Genomic DNA, 23255 nt, shown 5'->3' with positions numbered 1-23255 from the left:
TAGGATTGAACTTACATAGACTTCATGCAAGGCAAGTGCCATATCCGCTGTACAATTTTTCTGAATCCAAACTAGTACTAATTGTTACAATAGAGCTTTTAAGTTCTTCAAGTATTAGATTTATGGTATGTGAACATGATAACTAAAGCCACTCGGAAAGCTTATTGGGAAAAGGAAATCTAAGTAAATAGAGAATTTCCTAGAGACTGTTAATAAATAAAGGATTAAAAACACTGTATGTTTTAATATTGATAAAATGTTTGCTAAAATCCATTTTTGTGCATTAAAATGTAGCTACATAACTCTAAAAATGGCCTATACTTAGCATTCCAAATTTCATTATAGAAAACACAAGTGTTTTTAAAAGTTGTCATTTAAATGATACCTGGTCAGGTGACATTTCCCAGAAATTATTCTTTATTTAGAAACAAAAACAAGACAAAAGCAATTTATTTTAATCCAAAATGTATTTTTCCTTATAAAAGAAGTCCACATACTCACTGTGTCTACTCTACAGAATTTGCCCATTTTATTACACCACGTGTCAATTCAAGTTTATCTTTTCACTGCAAAAAACTCGTGGCTAATATGTGTAATACAACACAGGAGGTATTGCTCAGTTCAACTACTCTTATATACTTTAAAAAAAATACAGAAATGTCATTGTCCACTTTAACTGTATTCCAGACATAAAAGTTACATGAAAGTTTTAGAAAATGAAATTATTTTATTTGGTTGCCACAGTACCCTTTGAAGCCAGTTAATTAAAATGCTGAACTTGTACGTATTTCCATTGGTCAGGAGCAGCATTGGTGAAGCTTAAACTTCTCTCCAGAAAGTAATATTTTTTTCTTCCTTTTAAGCACACTGAGCCTTCAACTTTTCTTTGAAATAGGTTTATTGGTTGAGTTTAGGATACATTTGTTGGCACACCTATAACAGTCGCTTTCACTTCCAATGCTGTACTCTTTTCCTTGCCGGCTTCCCACAGGTTAATCAGTGGAGGATAAAGCTCACTGAATGCAAAGGTTGGTTTTTGTAAGTAGTTCCTCTCATGCCTATGTCCTCGTTCACAGTTCATTTCTTGAGAGAGGCAGGTGAAAAGACACATCACACCAATAATTCCCAAAACACCTCCAAGGCAGGCCATGAAAGTGGTATTACCCTTTTCGTATCCTTTTTGATCGGTATCCAAACCTTTTGTGGTGACGTTTACGCATTGTTTTCTGTGTTTTTGATAGATCGTGGGGATGTCAATGCAGATTTTATACTCAGTTGATGGGTTCAGATGTGTAAGATTATATACCTTGACATCAGATGGTATTCGAGCACTTTGGGCAGCATGGGAGTTTTCAGTTTTGACAAAGGCCGTCCACCGAACACTGGACTGGAGAATTTTAGAACTTGATTTCCATGCCACCAGAACTGAGTTGGCCTGTACATCCTTTATCTTAATATTCAGCGATCCATTGTTATCCTGGGGAAAGGAGCCGTCCACTTTGATCATCACAGACTTCAAGTCAGCACCAACCAGGTTAGTGGCTATGCACGTGTATAAACCCCCTTCTGTTGGGGCTATGCCACTTATGTCTAGTGTGCCTTCAGAATGGACGTAGAAGTTGTCTTTGAGAGTATTAGGCAAGAGTTTTTGCCCCGAAGGTGTTATCCAGTAGATTTCAGGCTGTGGCTCCGCCGTCGCTCTGCAGTGTAAAGAGACATGGCTGCCAGCTTCGAGATCCAGATTGGAAGGAAAACTTTCAGGCGCTATGAGGGGGAGGCAGATTTCCATCATTTCCCTGAAATGCACTTGCCGGACATTCTGGCCTTGGAATTCAGGTGGGTCCACGCAAAACAGCGAATCTGGCTCCATGAATCGAATGTTAGTTTTGTTCATGTTAATCCAGCGAATGACACAATCACACCTGATCGGGTTGCTGTGGATGCTGATTTCCTTGAGGTTTGGCAGAGACTCGATGGTACCATGGTACAGGGCACTCAGAGCATTACTGTTAAGCATGAGTGATTCCAGTTTAGGTAATCTGAAAAACGCATTTGGGTGAATGTAAGACAATCTAGGGTTGTTAGTAGCTTCTATTTTTCTTAAATCTGGCAAGTTATCCACAGCAAGACCATCGATGGAAACCAGCTCAGGCATATTATTTATCCCTAACTCTTTTAGGTGCAGCATATTGCTAAAATCACCTCTCCGTATTCTATTAATAGGATTTTTATTTAAATCCAAAAATTTGAGGTTTACAACTTTTTGAAGAGCAGCATGGGGTACTTTAATAAGCCTGTTGTCATAAAAAGAGATGCTTTCTAAGTTTTCAAGTCCAACCAAGGCATTTTCTGGTATTTCCGTGAGGTTTATACCAGCAATAACCAGACTGCGAAGATTGATAAGAGGCTTAAAGTTCATGTCTTTGATTCTAATGATTGGATTTTCCCCAATCATCAGAATCTCCAGATTGGGAAGTGCATCAAACCACTTACTGTTAATCATCTGCAATCTATTTGAATTGAGATGAAGTCGAAGAAGATTTTGAAGGCCAATGAAGGCTCCAGGTGAAATTGTAGAAAGCAAGTTATGATTGATATAGAGTTCTTGTAAGTTGCTCAGTCCAGACAGACATTTTTCAGGCAGCTCAGTAAGTTTGTTTTCTTCTAGGTACACAGAAAGCAGCTGTGGCATCTTTTTTACATTAATATTGGTGACTGAAGATAAATTATTTTGAGATAAGTCCAGGCCGGTGAGGTTTACTGGAAAGTCTGTGGAGTATTCAATTCTTGCAATATTATTAGTTTGTAGGAGCAGAATCTGTGTGTCAGCAGGCAATCTGGCTGGGAAATTTAAAAGACCCAAATCGTTACAGTCCACAGTGGATGCTTCCATATAAGTGGATCTGGGTGTAAACCAAGGCCTGATTTCACAAGTACATAATTGTGGGCAATCTGCTTTTTTATCTACAGCTTGTACTAGTGTAGTGATAGCTAGGCCAAGTAGCACATGAATTCGGAGTGGCATGTCCTTCATCTTAGCTTTTTTTCTTCAGATACTAAATGGGCCCTTAAGGATTCCACAGTCACTGCCAGCAAGTTCAGTGAGAGCTGATTGATAAAGAAAATAGTTGCATTTGTCAAATGATGAATGCCATAGAACTGCAGAGTTTTTCTTCATGAAAAGAAGTGCCAGTACCACAATTACAGTGTCCAAAAATGTCATGCATATTGGAAAAAAGAAAGTCACTATCTCCTTAATGATAGGGTATTGAGATACTTTTTGAAGATGAAGTATGTATTGATGGTCACAGGAAATTGAGTGATTCATTTATTTAGAACTATAGCATTCAAATCCCATGCTTGTTCATTTCTTGCAGGAATAGCAGTGTGATGCTCACTGTAATAAAATAACATAACAGAGAAAAAGAAATTAGTCAAAAGGGAAATATAGTAATATTTAACAAATTATAATCATGCCATGCATAATACGGATTTTATAGTGAATTCAGTGTGCTTTGAGGATTTTATCTTTAATTGTAGCTGTCCTTGATAGTTCCTGCTCCAGACATTGGGCAGGCTGAGAAATTTAATTTTGAGATGGCTGAAATTTTATTAAGCATAATGCATATACTGCCTGAATTTCTCTGTTGTTTCAAACTTTACTTGTTTATACTTTGTAATTTTGTCTATTACATTTTTTATTTTCTTTGACAGTTACAAGGAAAAAAAGAAAACCTTTCAGTGATGGTATTTTCCCCTTCTTGGGCAAAATTAAAAGTTATAAATAAATAATACTGTTCAATTATAGTCATATGATTTATGTGTAGTTCCTCAGGTTGCCAGGAAATATTTAAAAAGAAAATTATAAAATACCAAGAAGTAGTTTGATTTCCTTTTTAAAAAATATTTTCATTCATGTGGTTGATGTGCCTATGCATTGTCGTTCTTAATTTAAATCCAGATTAATTTTTGATAATTTTCTAGTTCCAAATTCCTTACTTTCTCTAGCTTTTAACAATGAAAATTTTAGTTTTATCAACATAAAGCATATTTCCTGTTTCATATGGCTACTGATGTCTATAGTATAAAAGCAAACAATTCAGTCAGGAGAGATAATACAGCACATTCCGCTATCCTGAGTTTATTCAGTGACCCTGCAAAATGCCGCCATCCCCTACCCTAGTATTGCTAGAAGTCATTCTGGAACACAGACCGAGGCATAAACCCTCGTCACTTCCAGAGGTGGCTTTATAAACCAAAACCAAAACCAAAAACAAAAATTTCTAATCAAGTTAATCTTTATGCAATTCCATATTTTAAAGTACTGCATTTCTTTTAGATGTATAGTTATTGCATTTGAACATTGGCGAGCTCTCTCTGCAGAGACAATTCTATTATTTCTAGACCTTTTTGCTCACCAGCAGCAGTGGTTGCTGAATAATCAATTGTGTATAAGGATCTTCTTTCATCCTTCCTCCTTTATTGACAGTCATGACTGTATTCTTGACTGGCTCTAAGATAAGGGAAGGGGAGGGGCTTCAGTAACCAATTAGAATATTTGAAAGTGTCTTCTCTAAGGAGATAGATTTTAAGTGAAAAAAAATTTGCTCAAAGTTATAAGATATTTACTATGTAGAGTTGTACCTAGAACTACATTATTTCTGAAGCTTTAGAAATAAGGAGAGTTCTGAAAGTGGTGAACAAATTCAAATTACATTAATCCGATTTTTATCAGGAACTTGTCAGTATGGGAAGCACAATAGTGAATAAGCATGTTTTGCTTTTCTTTATTGTAATATCAATTTTTTTTCTCTTGTCTGTGAAATGATTATGATGCTTTCGCTAATGGACTATTTGGCATAGCTTATTTGAAGGATAGTTAGACAGTAATAATATCTTGCATCTTATTTCCTATGGTTTTCTAAGCCCTTTCCTATTCCTTGTTTATTTTATGTTAATAATGACCTTGCTAGACAGTTTGGGGAGGTATTTTTATCTCCATTTTTATGAAAAGGTTTGAGCTCCAGCTTCCTGAGTCATATAAATAAGTGCTTAAATGAGATTAGGATCCTGATTTTGATTTAGGTATGTATGATCTTTATTAAGCAAAATCTCATGCATACATACAGATGAAATAATTTTAATACAAGAGTACTGTAATGATTTTATTTCTCAGGTAGGATTTCTTTTACCTCTCAAATTTAGATAATTAATTTTTCACACTACTGTAATCAGGCATGAGTTATACTAGCCAAATTCAAAAGAAACTAAAATACAGAACAAAAATGTCAACACATAATGATAAATATGACTATCATGAAAATACAAATACATGAATCTGCTAATCAATGACATTTTCCTTTAAAAAGTTGGGATTGCAAATGCTATATTTGCAGTTTTCTTTGAATATAAAATCAGAATCAGAGAAGTCAGGTGAGAGTTCTTGAATAGTAGAGTCTTCAGAAATGATAGTTTGAGGTAATAACTTTGGTAAGTAATATACTGTCACGAGAACTAGAACACTTGATGTGATCATTGCTGTGACCTTAGACTGCAAGGTTCTGTGCTGTGTAGTTTTACCTCTTTTCTCTTGGTTTGCTCCCACCTGCATCTTAATCATATGTTTACTTTTATTTTTTTCCACACTGGACATGAAATTATTAGACATTAGATTGATTATTGCTAGGTATTAGGTTACTAGGTTATTCTCTTCTTGACTGTGAGATTATTTGATCATTATTTCTTCACTCAAGCGTGAAATCATTATATTTATAGAATATATTCAACTCACTTTTTAATTATATTAATATATTTGAGGAGTTGATTAGAAACTTCCCCAGTATCTCCAGTGCACACATTATTATTAACCAAATGTTTGCTAAATAGTAATAGAAAGGCACTTGTGTCTTTCTATTATTTGTATTTAACAATAGCATATGGATTAGTAATTAAGAAGTGTTTTTTTTTTTCTTACAACACATTCCAGGTAGTAATAAGGTGAAAAAAATACCAGTCCTAAATTTTTGTGAACTTTTTCTTATTAAGTATTTGATAGTTAAAATATAGAAGCGACATAGTTCTACAAAATCAACCAAACAAAAAACAACAAAAACCCTCCTACATTTCAGCCTTATCACTGATGATTTTGTTGATGTATTTTATTGTTGGTTTTTGGAATTTGAGCCATACAAAATCATAACCGTCTTATTGACATTGGGAGAAATTATGATTTTATAGGCATCTAGTGAAAAAAATAAGAAATATAAAATTAATTTAAAAGTTACTAAAAAGTCGATCCAGAGTGATAGTACAGTGGAGGGGGCATTTGCCTTGCACGTGGTTGACCTTGGTTCAATCCCCAGTGTGTCATATGGTCCCCAGAGCACCACTAGGAGTAATTCCTAAGTGCAGAGCCAGACGTAATCCCTGAGTATTGCCATGTGTGACCCAAAAAGCCAAAAATAAAAGCAACTAAAAAGTAAGTTGACACACTTACTCTAAGCTATTGTTACCCCCCATTTCTCCTTTTTACAAACATGGAATTTAAAAAATTTGAAAAAAATATTTTTAAGTTTAGAGGAAGTTATATTGAACATTTGTTGATATATTTACATGATTTCTTTTTGTTTGTGGCGATGTTCAGGATTTACTCTTGACTCTGTGTGTGGGGATCACTCCTGGAAGTGCTCAGAGGACATATGGGATGCTTGACATGGACCCCCGGTTGGCCTTGTGCAAGGCAAACACCCTACCCACCGGACTACCTCTCCAGCCCTTACATACATAATTTCTTATTCTTATCAGTTTGATGAGCTATTTTTTCTAAAAGAAAAGTCGCAAAATTGTATTACAAAAAGTCAGTATTTCAATTTGGGTTTTAAAAATGTTAGAATTACAGCCTAGGGAGATGCTTTAGAGCCCAGCATGGGGACTGGAACATAATAAGACTTCAGCAAATGTCATGTAGAGGAGTGAGTAGATGATTGCATAAATAAAAAGTAATTTGGAGGGAAACTATTTTTCCATTATTTTTTAAATATGCAGAGAGGCCAAAAGGATATGAATTATTTTGATGATCAGTATATGTTCATTTAGTGTCAGTGTCGGTGAACAAAATTTATGTACATCGTCACACTTGTTGGAGCTAAGAATCCACGCATGATTAACATTTTTATTTTCAGTTCCCTTTTACAGAAAACCATTTTAAAAAGCATTTTTGTCCCTTATTTTTATTGTATTTAGGAAGGGGGGTTTGGGGAGGGCTGTACTCAGTAATGCCCAAGTGCTATTCCTGGCTCTGTGTTCAGGGTGACTCCAGACACTACTCAGATGACCATAATTTAGCTGAGGATCAAACCCGGGTCAGCCACATACAAGACTAGCTTCTTTCCTATGGTATTATTCCTCTGACCTTGTGAAACAAGTACATGTTTTTAATTATTACATATATATACATTTATATTCTAACCAGCAATAGGAAACCTTACAGTTTAGATCATTAAAACAAAATACTTTTAAGAATTCCTATATCTTACAATATTTCTATACCTGTGGATGCTCATTGTAGCCTGAGATTTCTTTGATTGATCTAAATATGCAAAATGTTTTTGCGTATGATTTATATGTTGATTCTTCATGGTAAATTTTATTTTTTCCATAGTAACATTCATTCATTTATGCTGTATTTATAACACTGAATGAACCTGCTTTCTAGCAGACACAGTTGTAGACACTAGAAAGCAATCAATAAACAAAATGCACTATTTGCTCACCAAACGCTCAGTTTCTCAAGGAAGAAATAGCAGAAGACTTGCTGCACGGTCCAGTTGACTTGCAGTCAAAGAGGGAACTGTGCTGTGGAGAAAAAAAGGAGGAAAGATTTAGTTTTGTCTATCTATAGTAATGACCTGAGTATTTTGTTCTTTTGTGATGCTTATAAGAAATCAACTGAAATATAATAAGAGTGTGGATAAGAAGATTTGAATTCACTATGTATTAAACAAAGTTTTACAACAATAAAGCCTAAGAACCAAGGGTGACTTCTTCCCTGTACCTCATTATGTTTATTATAAGATCTACAGAATGGAAGGAGAGAAACATTTTGATACATTTTTCTATCAACTAAAGTTCAAAATTTGGTGCAGAAAGGAAGTTGCTATGACTACGTGAAAGCCCAGTTTTTCCCTTTTTACTGTGGTAAGTTACTGACTAAATTCATTTGTATAGAGAATTTAAAGTCTATTCTGCTATTATTTGACTTCATATCCCTTTGTTGTAAGGTTCAGTCTTTCTTTAATTCTAATTGAAGTTTCCTCATACCAAAGATACAATTGAGTTACACTAAATCTATCTCTATATTAACGCTGATATTTTGTCTCTTGAGAAATACTTATCTTCCAGTTTTTCAGAATCAAATATTTGCATTTATATGTCAACGTGCTGGAGGTGGAGAAAGGTAACTATATAGAATAGTTTAATGAATGCTATCTGAAAACTTTCATCTGTTAACAAAAATTGGTCAGGGAGAAAGAAAATCTGTTTTGCATAATTATACATCGGTCAGGTTTACCTGCTTATTTTGCAGTTACAGATGCATCACTTCATTTTGCCAGGTCTCATTTTCCTTATTAATTACAGTTTAGTTATTGCGTTATGTAAGGTTCCGTAACATTCTCAACATGACACACTACTCTGAATATTAAAGGCTGTTTTGTAGCCACATCTGGAGGTGCTCACAACTTATTCCTGATTCTGCACTTAGGAATCACTCCTAGTAGGGCCTGGGAGACCATAAGGGGTGCCAGGGATTGAACTTCAGTTAGCCATATGTAAAGGCAACAAGTGCTCTACGCTTTCCTTGTGTCACTTTCTGTAAGCTCCTCCATTTGGGGGGATAGAATGCTCCTAACAACTACTAGTTTGTTGTTGCTTAATTAAGATGCTTTTTTTTCATGAATGACCTCTGAAATATTTATGCCTTGATTTATATATATATATATTATTGAATCACCGTGAGATAGTTACAAGCTAGATTTATATATATATATATATTTTTTTTTTTTCCTGTACTCCCCCATTCAATCTGAGCTGCCACAATGAGACAGGCAGAAAGTGGGAGGACATTTTTCTTGCACCCATAGTGGAAACCTTGGCAGCAGATAAGCAACAATTTATATTTTTAATGACACAAAATTCTACTTCATCTCAAATATTTATCCTATGTCAGTATCTTCTTAGAGAGGCATTTTCTGCACCGTCTTCTGTTGATTGTGGGTTTTCTTCTCTAACTGGAATTTTACTCAGGAAGTTCAGAACACAGTGAAATATTACAGAAGGGATACTAGGATTGGAAAAGTAAACTGTTTTCTTGGTCTAGTTTTACTGTGTAATTCAGTTAAATCCAATTGTCCCCTGAGTCTTGCTGCCCTGCAAAATATGGGATTTAGGAAATTTTTTGTTGATTCCATCATATTGATTATTCACTGTATCACTTTATCACTGTCATCCTGTTGTTCATTTATTTGCTTGAGCAGGTACCAGTAACGTCTCCATTATGAGACTTGTTACTGTTTTTGGCATATTGAATACGCCACGGGTAACTTGCCAGGCTCTGCCGTGCGGGCGAGATACTCTTGGTAGCTTGCCGGGCTCTCTGAAAGGGCAGAGGAATCGAACCCGGGTTGGCCACGTGCAAGGGAAACGCCCTACCTGTTGTGCTATGGCTCCAGCCCAAATTGATTATTAATGTTCTAGAAATCCTTTATAAATTTCTTATAGAGTTGTCAATGTGAAGAAGTATGTTCATAGAACAAAATTATTTTATTTACTGTATAGAATTTATAAACCATAATATATGTTATATATTCTCATGACTATTATCTCTGGGAATGGTTTTATAGCATTTGATACTTTTCTAGCATTTGATACCTTAGCCAGTTTGTGATTCTCAAACTGGCTAAGGCATTTATTATGAAAGGAATAGGTTGGGGTAAAAAGAGAATGGAATTTTGATCTCAGTTTGTGTCCTATCTTTTAAATACTTTATTGCTGAACATAAGAGAATTTTAAAAGTATACAGCAGATACCTTAAACATGCTGTGTACTCTTCCCAGCCCCTTAGATGTAGACTCAACTGACTCTCATAGATTAAAATGTTGGTCTTACATTGATTTCCTTTTAGAGAACCCAGGAGTAACTTAAATGGTATTTTTCTCCTCCTCAATCTTAAAATATGCTGTGTGAACTTTAAGGAATCTTGAATTTTTTAATTTTTCTTTTACTATCTTCTGAATATGAGACTTGAAGTAAATAGAGCAATTAAAAAATAAGTAAAGGAAAATAGCATCAGGACTTTTTTAAATTCTCTATATGACACTCCCAAATTATCAGATTTGTGGAAGCTAGTTGTAGCATAGCTACAATCAGAAAGAATATTTTGAAGCATAGTTCTTTTATAATTTTCTTTTACAATTATGGGAAATAAGATCAGAGTCTTAGGAGTATTGGTATAGTGAATTCTTTATAAATTATCAGCTTGTGTGACACTCTCAATACTTATTGTGAAAAGAATCCTGACTTGTATTTATTTTTAATTATGGTTTTTGCTCAACTGAGCATTTCATTAACAGTATTATATGTTGGTTAATTTCTCTACATGATTAGCAAAATAAATAATATTTCTAAGTCAGGGGTTGTCTCTTTAGCTTGTATTTCTTATGAAAATAACTCCATGAATCAGGGACTCTCATTTATAATATAGCAAAGTATCAGGATTTATAATTTGTAACATAGCATTATAATCAGGATTTTGATCACTTGGTTCACTTTTTTAAAATCCCTTTTTAATTATTCCCTTATGATATAGCATCTGTATAGTCCCAAGTGCGTCTGTGGGGAAAAGCACTCATTTATGAATTATCCTTAGCATGCATAATTTTAAATTGAAATACAATCATCTTATGTTCCTGACTGGGAAACATTAATAGAAAATTTACTTTATGTTATAATTGAGCTATAGATCTCTATTAATGTCATTACTAACATTTTATGCCACAGAGTGTTTGTGAAATTACATACAACCCAAATTCACAAAAAATGCTTTTATGACCTTTAGTAACTTCATTTCAAAACTGAAGTTTCTTCAAGTTCTTGAAATATTGATTTCCTTTTTTTCTTAACACTTTTGATTTTTAAATTTCAGTATTATTGTTTAGTTCTAGTTTATTTGGTAGTCTACTGAATATTGGTGATTTGTAAGTGATGTAATGCTTTTTATGTTCAGTGATGTTTCTGGATACATTTAAAGAGAGAAAATTCCCCTGAGTGAGTGATAAGAGAAAGTGTCGTATGTTGTCATTCTTCCACATAAGATTTCTTCCACAAATCTTATATGGTGTCATTCAGTATAATGGTTTGAAAATGCTTTTCTTATGTAGACTTATTTTCAATTATCCTACATTTCGTATGAAAACGTTTGGTGTAATTATACAGATATTTCAAACAATTTTTAAATCATTTTCTTCTCTATTGGAACACAGCCAAGTAAACACTCTATCTCTTTGAAGTTTCCATTCTTTGTCATCTAAGGACTCTTCTTTCCCTGGTATTTTGTTGTTGTTGTTTGCGTGTTTTTACTTTAAAGAAAGTGGTTTGTTTTCAGTGATTTGATTTGGAATTAATTCTATGGACCAGGTATTTGTATGCTGTCTTTTTTTTTTTTTTTATCTCTCAGCATTGTTCTCCTTAGGCTCTTATCATGAAAGACAAGACAGGTATATTTCTCCCCATCAAAAAGAAAGAAAAAAAATTTTCTCTTTCAGTTATCATATGCTCTCATACCTATTTCAGGAAGTACAGTTTTTGGAGCAGAGGTAGGCTATAAAGAGATAATAGCCCCCCCAAAAATAATCTGCATTGCGTTCATACTCCTTCATAACTCTGTTTTTGGAACAGATTATTATTGGATTATAAAGAAAATACGGAAGCCTTTGACAGGAGTCCACTGATATACTCTACCCAGAGAATTATGAATATTTTGGTTGCAATATTATTATAGCAAACTCAAAATTATGTTCCAGAGAAGAGTGTTCCTGACAAGAACTTAGACTAAACAGTCTCAGGGTAGTTTAGTTTCTGTTCTACATATCATAAAATATTGGTAGTCACCATTATTAAGTAGAACAATACAAATGTCAGTGATTTTTATGAGGAATTGTGAAAATAAAACATTTTTAAAAGAATTGAGTGAGTTCCTATGGTCAACAAATGGCTTCAAATGCAATGAGCAGGAGAATAAATCATAGCACCAATTTCAGCTATGCCATGGGTCAGTGCGTACCTGCCAGGAATTCAGTGATGGATGGTATTTTTCTGTTACTGTAACCAAGGGAGGTGATAATACAGATATAGTCTGTATTATTACTCCTTATAATCAGCAATTGAATTGTTTGGCTATTTTCATCTGAAAAGTGTGTCTAACTTCCTTCACGCTCTAGCTCTATAATTTTTCCCTTCGACCCTGACAATCTGCTTAAACAATGGTACGATAATTGTGTCCAGGGGCTACAAGAAAGATTTTTAAATAGAACAACAAAAACTCTGTTGAAAGCTTTAGAAAACCATCCTGAATTATAGTGTTTAGTTTCACAAGCCTGGAGGAAGTTTTCATATGCATGTTTGTTCATCTTTCAGTAAGAAAATAACTTGGCACTAAAGGCACGAGTCTGATTCTAGGACTTGTGTTAATAAATGATTATGCGAGATGGCCTGGTGTTACTTTGAGAAAACCTAAACCTAAAGGGAAAGACAGAATTACTTGCACCATAGATTGGTGTAACTTTTTAATTTTTTGCATGTGTAGAAATAAGGGGCTGGAGCGATAGCACAGCGGTTGGGCGTTCGCCTTTCATGCGGCTGACCCGAGTTCGATTCCTCCGCCCCTCTCAAAGAGCCTGGCAAGCTACCCATAAGTATTGGATATGCCAAAAACAGTAACAATAAGTCTCTCAATGAGAGACGTTACTGGTGCCCACTTGAACAAATCAATGAGCAATGGGATGACAAAGTACCAGACAGAGTGTAGAAATAAAAGTTACTTTATATAAATGTAGGCTGTTTTCTTCTGGTCACCAAATTTATGCCCACTTAATTTTCCAATAGTATCAATGATACTCTTTTCATAAAGTTAATTATTTAGGATTGCCTTGTGTACACAATCTTGTGAGTGTTGATTGCCTAAACACCCAGAATTCATTTCAAACTATTATTGGCACATAGGATTCATTTGATTCAACGTAATTCCTACGCATGATGAGATTTACTGTAAATTCTACTGTAAGAAGTTTCCAATCTTTTTGACCACTATATCATATAAAAATTAGGCTACATTTGAGTAATGAACATTTGAAAAGGAGATCTACAGAAGAATGAAAACTCTTGCCTTCAAGGTGTCAAATAAAACACATGAATAAGAAAGTAAAAAAGGAGAAAGAAAGAAAGAAAGAAAGAAAGAAAGAAAGAAAGAAAGAAAGAAAGAAAGAAAGAAAGAAGGAAGGAAGGAAGGAAGGAAGGAAGGAAGGAAGGAAGGAAGGAAGGAAGGAAGGAAGGAAGGAAGGAAGGAAGGAAGGAAAGAAAGAGAAAGAAAGAAAGAAGGAAGGAAGGAAGGAAGGAAGGAAGGAAGGAAGGAAGGAAGGGAGAGAGAAAGAAAGAAAGGAAGAAAGAAAGGAAGAAAGGAAGGAAAGAAAGAAAGAAAAGAAAGAAAGAAGAAAGGCACTTAAGTAGCCATTTCTTTGAAGTGGAAAGTAGTGAAATTTATGGTTCCTTAGAATTTTTAATTTTGCTTTAAAGGGCGATATAATCCCTTACTTACATTACTTCTTTTATAACAGCTACCTCTGATGGTAGAGTCTGCTTACTTTCAGTTTCTTATTTGCCGTTGTATTTTTGTTTGGAGATTGCACAACCTATAGAACCAATCATGGTAAAAGAGTCCTAACTGTTAAGGGGAATAAAGGATTCTTTCAGAACATGGCTGCAGATTTGTACTTGCTTTATACTTAGAAGTGTGGTATTTATATCATATATGGATTAGGTTAAGCCTGGGTGGCAAGCACCTGTTCCAAGGAAATTTCTTCAGAGATAAATTCTCTATAGATAATTTAGGAATGTGCCTTAAACTATCAGTTTAGGCTAAGAAAAGTATATGGTTTTAGATTATAACAGCTTTAAAAGGTAGGATTTAACACATTTTTTTTTCTACTTGATTATTGGATTTGAGTTAGGAAAAGAAGTATTTTCCTAACATAGCTTTATTATTCAAACTATGGAAGCTTTTAAATTTGATCTGGGAAATTACCTCAATTTAACATTTTCAGGTATATTCCCAGAAATAAATTATGAAGTGACAGCATTAAATTTATCATTATCTATTATAGCATGAATACTTCACAATGCTCAGTAAAGAATTGTTCAGCATTAATTTCATATAGAAAAACTAACTTGGAAACTTAAAAGATTGTATTTCATATTTTTATTTTGCATATTTTATTCAAGTATATCCAAGTGATAAAGCTCAGGTTGAAGTTCTTTGAGATTGGCATTCCAAATCTCAGTTATTTGAAAAACTGAATGTTTTTCCTGATTTGCGTTAATTATAGTGCATGATGTTGGTTAGTAAACTAGAATATATCTTCAAGATATTTCTGATACTATGCAGGTTTTCTTGGCATTTATATTGTTGCTTCAGTGAATAAAAGCTATCCTTAATTTATGATAATTATATTTTAAAATGTGTCAGAAGAATAAAAATAGAGAGTTGAAGAAGCCCAATATGAGGTTTTCTTTAATAATTCCATTCATCAATTATATGGAGAAACATATACTAAAAATAGAATTATCAGTTTTATATTTAGAAGTAAATCTAGTATCTTGGTAGAACCTTAGATGTTCTATATATCCTTGTATATTTTACATATAAAATCTGGTCCTATAAGTTCTTTGTCATTTCTGATTCTAAAGGTCTTTGTCATTTCCATTAATTTATTGCTTATAAATTAATAAAAACACATAAAAACCAAAACAGTAATGATGAAATGCTACATTATAAAATTTCAGTTTAAACTACATGTGACTTTAATTGATCCCCATAACTCTGACTTCACGTGCATGTATAGCAGTGTAGGTCATGAAGGGACATTGAGAAAAAACTTAATGATTTGGTCAGTGGAAGACCTATAAGTGATTTCTCTTGCACTTGATTCCTGACCCCTGATACACCAGCAATCATCATTCTGTTAAGATGTGCTTCATAGAGCTTCCTGTTAAAGATATATATGTTTATTCTTGTCCCCTTCATTGTTTTTATTAGCAAAGAAGTTTTAGGCCTACCCTAATGTCTTAATTTTTAAGCATATAGTGTTGAGTGTTCTTTGCCCCCCCCAAATCTAAATAAAACATTTTTAGGGCTGGAGCAATAGCACAGTGGGTAGGGCATTTGCCTGGCACGCAGCCAACCCGGGTTCGATTCCCAGCATCCCATATGGTTCCCTGAGCACCGCCAGGGGTGATTCCTGAGTGCAGAGCTGGGAGTAACCTCTGTGCATTGCCGGGTATGACCCAAAAAGCAAAAAAATTAATAATAAATAAATAAAACATTTTTAATATTCAAAAAATAAAAGATAATAAGTCTCACATAGTTGGCAATGATGCATTGTATTCTAATAAAATTATTTTGATTTTTATTGCACATTGGTATATAATTTGGCTTTAATTTTTCTTCTTGGTGAAATATTACTGATGGGCCAGCTTACCAAAACTTACCCCTAGCGTCATTAAACCTATATTTTGTTTTCTTTGTGCAGAAACTACTAGAAATGACTTGAGTTTTGATAATTGCCTGTCTCCCTTCCTCTCCACTGGCAGGCTAGCTTTATTAAAGAAGTTTCTGCACCAGAGACATAGAACATGGCTTAAGTTGCATACTTGGCATATCACTGCCCCAGTTCGGTTCCAGTGGTGAGTGTTTCCATGAACATCACCAGGTGTAGCTCTCTAGGCCCCTTAGCCTATCTGGAGTGACCAAACGTGCAAAGCAGGGCAGCTGAATAATTCCTGACACTGCAAGGAACTAGTAGCACTGCTTCAGGCCCTCACATTGAGCCATCTGCCATCGGGTTGGATCAGAATCATCAGTAGTGACACCTGGAACCCCTGAAAATTATTTAGGATGTCCAGCATTTCTTAAAAATTAAATAAATATTAATGCAGTTCAGAGCCATGTCTCCATTCCTACTACAAAAACGCCTAGTGTTGTAATTTAATATATACTGAAGGAATATCAGTTGCTTTTAACTGTGAATTCTCATATATCATTGTGAAAATGGTTTACTATACAGTAATTTAATTGGTGAACCTTATTTTACTGATAAATGTTTAATTCATGGCAGAGTTTCCATAAGTAGAATATTGATTACAATACAAAATTGACAAAAATAAATGTGTGTGTTTATATACCTGTTGATTTGGGAGACTATAATCTAAGAAATTCATTTTAAATACAGCATGCTAAATACAGGTAGCTTAAAACAAATCATAAAAGTGCGTTTGATCTAGTTTCTACCATCATGATATTATTTTAAATATATTTGATTTGGGAGAACTAATAGCACTGTGTTTTGTCTGGATATCTTTTATGCTTAAGATAGTTTTTTTAATTTGAATTTTATAAGTTATATTTACAGTAGTGGCTAGAGCGTTAGCACAGTGGGTCGGGCGTTTGTCTTACATGTGGCCAATCCAGGTTCGATTCCTCTGTCCCTCTCGGAGAGCTCAGCAAACTACCGAGAGTATCCCGTCCGCACCTCAGAGCCTGGCAAGCTACCCGTGGTGTATTCTATATACCAAAAACAGTAACAAACCTCACAATGGAGACGTTATGGTACCTGCTTGAGTAAATTGATGAAGAACAGTACTATTTATAGTAGTAATATTGTGTAGTGAATGTTTCAGATATGCAAACTATTTTCTTGATTTTCTTGAAATTTCTACCTGGATAACCTAGAAAAGCATTTAAATTTGAATACATCTTAATATCTGGAGTGAATACAAACTAAATATTAAAAAATGTCCTAACAACCATTAAGACCAGTAAGACTAAACACTAATAGCGAAATGCAATCATTCAGTAAAGTCCTCTAGCAAATTGATTTGATAGGTTACTGGAGGAAGGTCAGAACCTGTTTATTGTCACTGATGATGGTCAAACAAAAGTAATCATTGCATGAATAATCTGAGAGATTTGAATCTTCAGATCTGCATTGGAGCCTCTATTAAATAATGTGTGCCAGAAAATGATATTTGCAGAAGACAATCTGTTTCTCTACATATTTTAGGGCATAAAACACCTTTTTTTAAAAAATCTATCATATAAACTCTTTCGAGGGAGAAAAAATGATGTAAACCAAAACAATATCTGCTGTTAGTCAAAAACTGGGCAAATATTGTTGGTAACAAGTTTTAGCAAAAAATCCCAGAATTTATGCAGCACATATGAACCTAGTAAAATTTATGTAGACATTTAAGTTCTGCATATATATCTACTAGATTTTGTAATAGTATAATCAGAATAGGAAATGTGTAACATGGCTCAGCTGTGAAATGGAGAATTCAATGTTGCAAATGAGTATTTGGGAGTTCATTTTTATTGAACAAAATTATTGCTTAACATATTTGAAATAAGTAAATAACTAATATGACCTTGGTATTTTAATCAGAGCATGAAACACACTTATTGAATCTCATATTTTAAATTATTATTTCCATGGCATCCCAATTAAAGCATATAGATTTTTAAAAGCCCATTAAAGTGAAATACAAGATGTTTGTCATAATACACACACAGGGTATTTTTATTCATTTCTTACTGTTTACTTGCCTTTTTTGACCATGTTCTTTTTGAGTTTACAGTGAGCAGAAATATCTTTAATGTAAGTATATGATGAACGAACTAAGAAATGTGTGTTTGTGTCAAAAGATACAAAAGGCTAAAAGTGTCCATATTCCCCTGTGATTTATTAGTTGAATGTGAGCAAACTTAGTTGAAGTTTCCACCTAATATAGTGCTGCCACTGTGACAATTCAATTTTGCATACTTATCAGATCTTAAATTAAAAACTTTGTTTTAAAAAATAGTCCAAAAGAAAGGGAAAAAAAGAGGAAGAGATTAAGGGAAGGAGGAAGGAGAAAGAATGATGTAAATGACTGCCACCCTTTTTTTCACTTTCTAGTGAAAGAAACTAAATATTGTCTATTCATGAACATCTGCAACTCACATTGCATCTTAACTGTCTCTTCTTAGATTTCATGGAAACTTTGATTGTTTACTAGATTTTACATCCAGCGTAATTGTTTTTTTTTTTGCATTTTAATATGATAAGAAGTAGGTTGAATAATTGCATAACATATTAGAAATGCTATTACAAATAATTCTGTGTGGTACAGTTGAATGGATGTTTTCCTTTTCTGAGCAAAACACAAATTTTCTTCAATCATTTTTAAATTGATTGCTCACAAATGTGGTCCAAGCAAAAGTGAAAAAAGATCTATTTGTGTTTTAATCTTATTTCTTTGTTGTCATTGTTTTGGAGTCACACCCAGCAGTGCTCAACTTGCTCCTAGGCTGCCTCTTAGAGATCATTAGTGGCAGGGCTTGAGAACCATACCGAGTGCTGGACATTGATCCCTAGTGTCCAGCACAAGTGCCCTACCAGCTGTACTAACTCTTTGGCCCCATTATTTCTCTAGTATAATTAAATGGAGCAGCAGAAGGCTGATACCATGGATAGTCAGGTACTTGCCCAAGATTGGTAAGGAACATTCTTGTCTGCATCCTGGATATGTGATGCTTATGCACTTGGAGACTTTAGATTTTGTTACCTGATTTTTACTCATATTATAAATCCCAACAGTCTTTTACTAGCCATACCTCACCAAGCCTTGCCCTCAAAAGAGTGAACCATTCACTCAAATGTATGCTAGCGAACAGTGAAAAGGTTTTAAATAAAATAAAAAAAATTTTATTCAATTTTTCTTCTAGTGCAGATAGATGTTAGTAATGTTTAATATTCTTCATGGTATCTTTGTGAACAGACTGAATTATGTTACTCTGATATGGAAAATATGTTTCCAAGAAAATTACTAATCTTCTGTTTGCACCTTGCTCCTGTTTGGGGTTCAGAAAAGATAAACTTTTCCTTGCTGATGCTTTAAGTCAAACTCTGTGACTTCCAGCATGGATTTGACACCAGATTGGTGGGGGTAATTTTGTCAAAAGAGTTGTTAAATATAAACATGTGGGTGCTATGAAAGCCAATGACCCTATCACATACCAGTGTCTCTGTTCTCTTTTATGTTTCTGTATATAAAGGCAATTTATATCTATTTTTAGTATTTCTCTGTGTTTTTTCCTGTTTACATACATTGAGAACATAAAAATATTAAAAACTTACTATCAATGACAGGAGTCGTGGCCATTTATTAAGCCTTAAGAAAATAGATTTGTTTTCTGGGAATGAGAGAACAATAAAAAAATACACATTGTATCTGCAACGCAAAATGTACTTTAAGTTTTTTTTTTTTTTGTATTCCATATGCCAAAAACAGTAACAAAGTCTCACAATGGAGACATTACTTGTGCCTGCTCGAGCAAATGGGATGATAGTGCTACAGTGCTACAGTTTTTCTTTAGTAAGTCAAGTAACATGGAAATTGACACAGCACCCCATTCATATGATTTGCAGAATAAAGGAGCACAGCAAATGTAATTGTCAGTCAGCTTTTGCTGTTGTCATGGAAGATGGTAACATATTATTTGGTCACTCTTATTTGGTCAGTTGTGGTGGTTTTGTTCTATTTCTATGTGTTGTCATGGAGTGGCATTCTGTTCTTTAGTTGCAAAATTTAAGTTTCATACATGATCTCACTTAGAGTAACTGGTTATTTGGTATCTGTATTGTTATTTTTTTAGCACATTGATACATAGATTAATCAAATTAGTTTTATTATTTTCAAAGGTTTTAATTATTTTATTTGGAAATATATGCTTTGCATCTACAGAGATGAGTACATCATTGCTTCCATGATTCCTGTGCTTAGAAATAGAAATAGCTCTGCACTGGAAACTTTTGGAAATCTATATTCATGCTTTTGCTCTCTATTTTCTGCAAGGGTTTCACATTTTGGGTACAATTCACACAGCTCTTTTCCCCCTTCCTTTTCCTTTATTTTTTGTCATCTTTTGTGTATGAGACTATCTCCTATTTTTCCCCCCTCTCTTTGTTTTCCAGTCTTCCACAAGATGTGACTCTTGTTTTAGAGTTTTGCCTCACTTCCAATGAAATGAGAGCCTGGGTATTTTCATGTATATTTTTAATTTTAGAAGTAATGTAACTTACAGTTTGCTTGAATAGTTATGCTCTTTCCCCTGCTAGTTCTCCACATTTTTTATCCCTGCTAACAATCCCTCTTTTCCCTACATTTAAATATCTTTCTTTAGCTTTTGTTCAAAAAAACAAAAAGATGAGGAAGATGAATTAAACTATCGGTGGCAATTCTGCTGAGTAGTTCACATCCATTATTTTCTTCCCTCATTTTTATAAACTGCTATCAGCGGTATTGGGTGTGATGGTATTATTCAACAGACTACATAAGGATACTAAAAATATGGAAACTTGGGACACTAGCAGCAGTGAGGGTAGGATTAGGTTAATCTGAAATAGAATACCAAAAAATTTTTTTTAAATGCTGTAACAATGTTGAATTGTGGTTTAGATAACTACATGTTTGTGGAAAAGAGCACAGAGTGAAAGAAAAAAGTTGTATGACTTGTCTTATTTCTGTGTGGAGTTTCATCATTTTCATCTCTGTAAAACTACCTCAGTCTGTGAACAATGTTTATAAGTATGTATATGTAGAAAAGAATGGAAATGCAAATAGAAAGTAATCAAGGGAGGAATATAGAGAAGGAGATAAAGAAATATTTTCATAGAAGGAATAATAGTTTCTCTAGAAAAATTGGCTTTCACAAAGATTGTAGATACTGACATATGAACAGCGTAAATCTTTGGAAATGAGGTTAAATGAAATATCTCTTTTTCTGTGTTCCCACTTTGTGTCACTGTTAACCTGAAGATTTCATCAATGATCAATTCAAAATACATTATTTTATTATCTTTTTCCCTACCACACTCAGACTGATGGTTAGTAGGGACCATTCAGTGATTAAAGGATCAAATATGGACTTTGGACCCCTGAGGTCAGGGCTGGGAATAATCCCTGACTGATGTTAGGTGTAACCCCCCCAAAAAAAAATTGTGGCCCTCAAACTAAATAAATGTGTTTTAAAAAATGCATTAAAGATTCTTAAGTATGGAATGTAATATGATTATGCTGAGTGAAATAACTAAGGAAGTCCTTTAGAAAATTAGAGATTTCCATATGGAAATAGGAGGGGAGAGGAGTAGGAAGAATGACTAGAGGCGTCTTTTAGGACTGGGATAGTGGTGAAACTTTGGTGATAGATACATTGAGTGATGTACTTCTAAAACTTTGTAGTGTTGTATACCAACAATAAGTTTTTGAAAGTTCTTAGTATGAAAAAGTTCTTACTACTGCACAAAATCATGTTAATCATATCGAGTCAATAAAATAATAATGAACAGTTATAGCTTATGACAATATCTTATATCTTAAACTTAATTTAGAGATAGAGAACTGAAAACAGGAGAAATAATGTTAGGACAATACAGCTATTCCAATGGCAGTTGACTCTCAATTCCCATGGAAGTTTATAGAAGTTTCGGGGCCAGAGTGATAGCACAGTGGGAGAGGCTGTGCTGTCATTTGCATTTGCTGACCCAGTTTCAATTCTTGGCACCATTTATAGTCCCCGAGTCCTACCAGGAATGATACCAGAGTGCAGAACCAGGACTAAGTCCTGAGCACTTCTGAGTGAAGCTTAAAGCACTCCCTGACTACCCCCCCACCAAAAAAAATAGAGTTATAGAATCTTGCTTGCCTATTAGGATTTTTTCAGTTATATTTATGAGAATAATTTAAAATGTGTTTTAATGCTTGCCTTGCACAAGGCCACCAGGCTTGATCCCCAGCATCCCATATGGTGTTCTGAGCATTACTGTAAATAATTCCTGATTGCAGCGCGAGGAGTAACCTCTGATTATTGCCAGGTGTGACCCAAAATCCAAAAATAAAATGAAATGTGCTGTGATATTTATCATTTCAGTTATGTGATGTGTCTTGTAAAAAAAAAAGTTACAGGAAACCCGGTAAAAGTAAGTGTGGCTAGACTGAATGGAAATATTTTTAAATCTATAAGAACTATTTGCAGCTGACAAGTATTAAACAAAGGCATGTATTTATATATGCAAAAGTGAATGAATGTGTTTCACATGCTTGTATTAGGTTGGCATTGAAATAGAGAAAGGGAGGTACAACTAGTAACTAAAACTCTACAACATTAGGGGCTGGAGTGATAGTGCAACAGGTAAGATGCTTGCTTTGCGAGTGACTAACCCGGGTTTAGTCTCCAACATCCCATAGGGTTCCCTGGACTCTGACCAGGAGTGGGGTGATTCCTGATTGCAGAGCCAAGTGTAACCCCTGAGTATTGCCAGGTGTTGCCCAAAACATACACACACACACATACACATACACACAAATATCCTACAAAATAATACTTTTTTGGGGGGACAGTGATGGAATAGGGGGTTGTCATTTCTTGAGATATGGTTACATCCTCTTACTTGAAAGCATCTACATTTGCTAAAATTTAATTTGACTTATTAGTACTATAAGGAGAATCTTTTGAATTAGAAACAGTGAAAACTATGTGGAGTAATTATGATAAATGTACACAGTGGTCTTAAGGAAGATTGTTATTGTCAGCAATTTGAAAATTTTACTTTAGCAATTCAAGATTTGAATGCTCATTATTTTGTACTATGCATTCTGGGAGGAAGCTTACAATGAGATTTTTAGAAGAGTAAAAAATAAGTTTGTTAGACATTATAATTTCAAAGATTACAATTACTTTGTGTTTATTATGCAGCTTACTGTATTTGGCATATTGAATACACCACAGGGAGCTTGCCAGGCTCTGCATGCGGGCGGGATATTCTCGGTAGCTTGCCAGGCTCTCTGAGAGGGACGGAGAATGTATATAAGAGAATACAAGCAAGTAATTA

General features: G+C 34.3%; 2 protein-coding genes and 1 pseudogene across 3 annotated transcripts in view; 1 reads left to right on the top strand and 2 right to left on the bottom strand.

Annotated features, from left to right (window-relative positions):
• Positions 1 to 23255, top strand: part of IMMP2L (inner mitochondrial membrane peptidase subunit 2) — a 920367-nt gene that overhangs the window by 420917 nt on the left and 476195 nt on the right. The window lies entirely within an intron of this gene.
• The window catches only part of LRRN3 (leucine rich repeat neuronal 3), a 35240-nt gene continuing 12381 nt past the window's right edge, over positions 397 to 23255 (bottom strand). Inside the window, exons 2-3 of the mRNA XM_004602089.2 lie at positions 7773 to 7854; positions 397 to 3397 (exon numbers count right to left, since the gene is read on the bottom strand). Coding sequence (XP_004602146.2) covers positions 911 to 3034 — 2124 coding nt within the window. The 5' untranslated portion in view covers positions 3035 to 3397; positions 7773 to 7854 and the 3' untranslated portion in view covers positions 397 to 910. The remainder of the gene's footprint in view (positions 3398 to 7772; positions 7855 to 23255) is intronic.
• LOC129400926 (small nucleolar RNA SNORA31) lies at positions 9062 to 9143 on the bottom strand (annotated as a pseudogene).

The sequence above is a fragment of the Sorex araneus genome, chromosome 1, assembly GCF_027595985.1.
Source record: "Sorex araneus isolate mSorAra2 chromosome 1, mSorAra2.pri, whole genome shotgun sequence".
NCBI classification, from domain to species: domain Eukaryota; kingdom Metazoa; phylum Chordata; class Mammalia; order Eulipotyphla; family Soricidae; genus Sorex; species Sorex araneus.
Note: the sequence above shows the minus strand (reverse complement) of the source record. Positions and strands in the feature narration are given on the sequence as shown.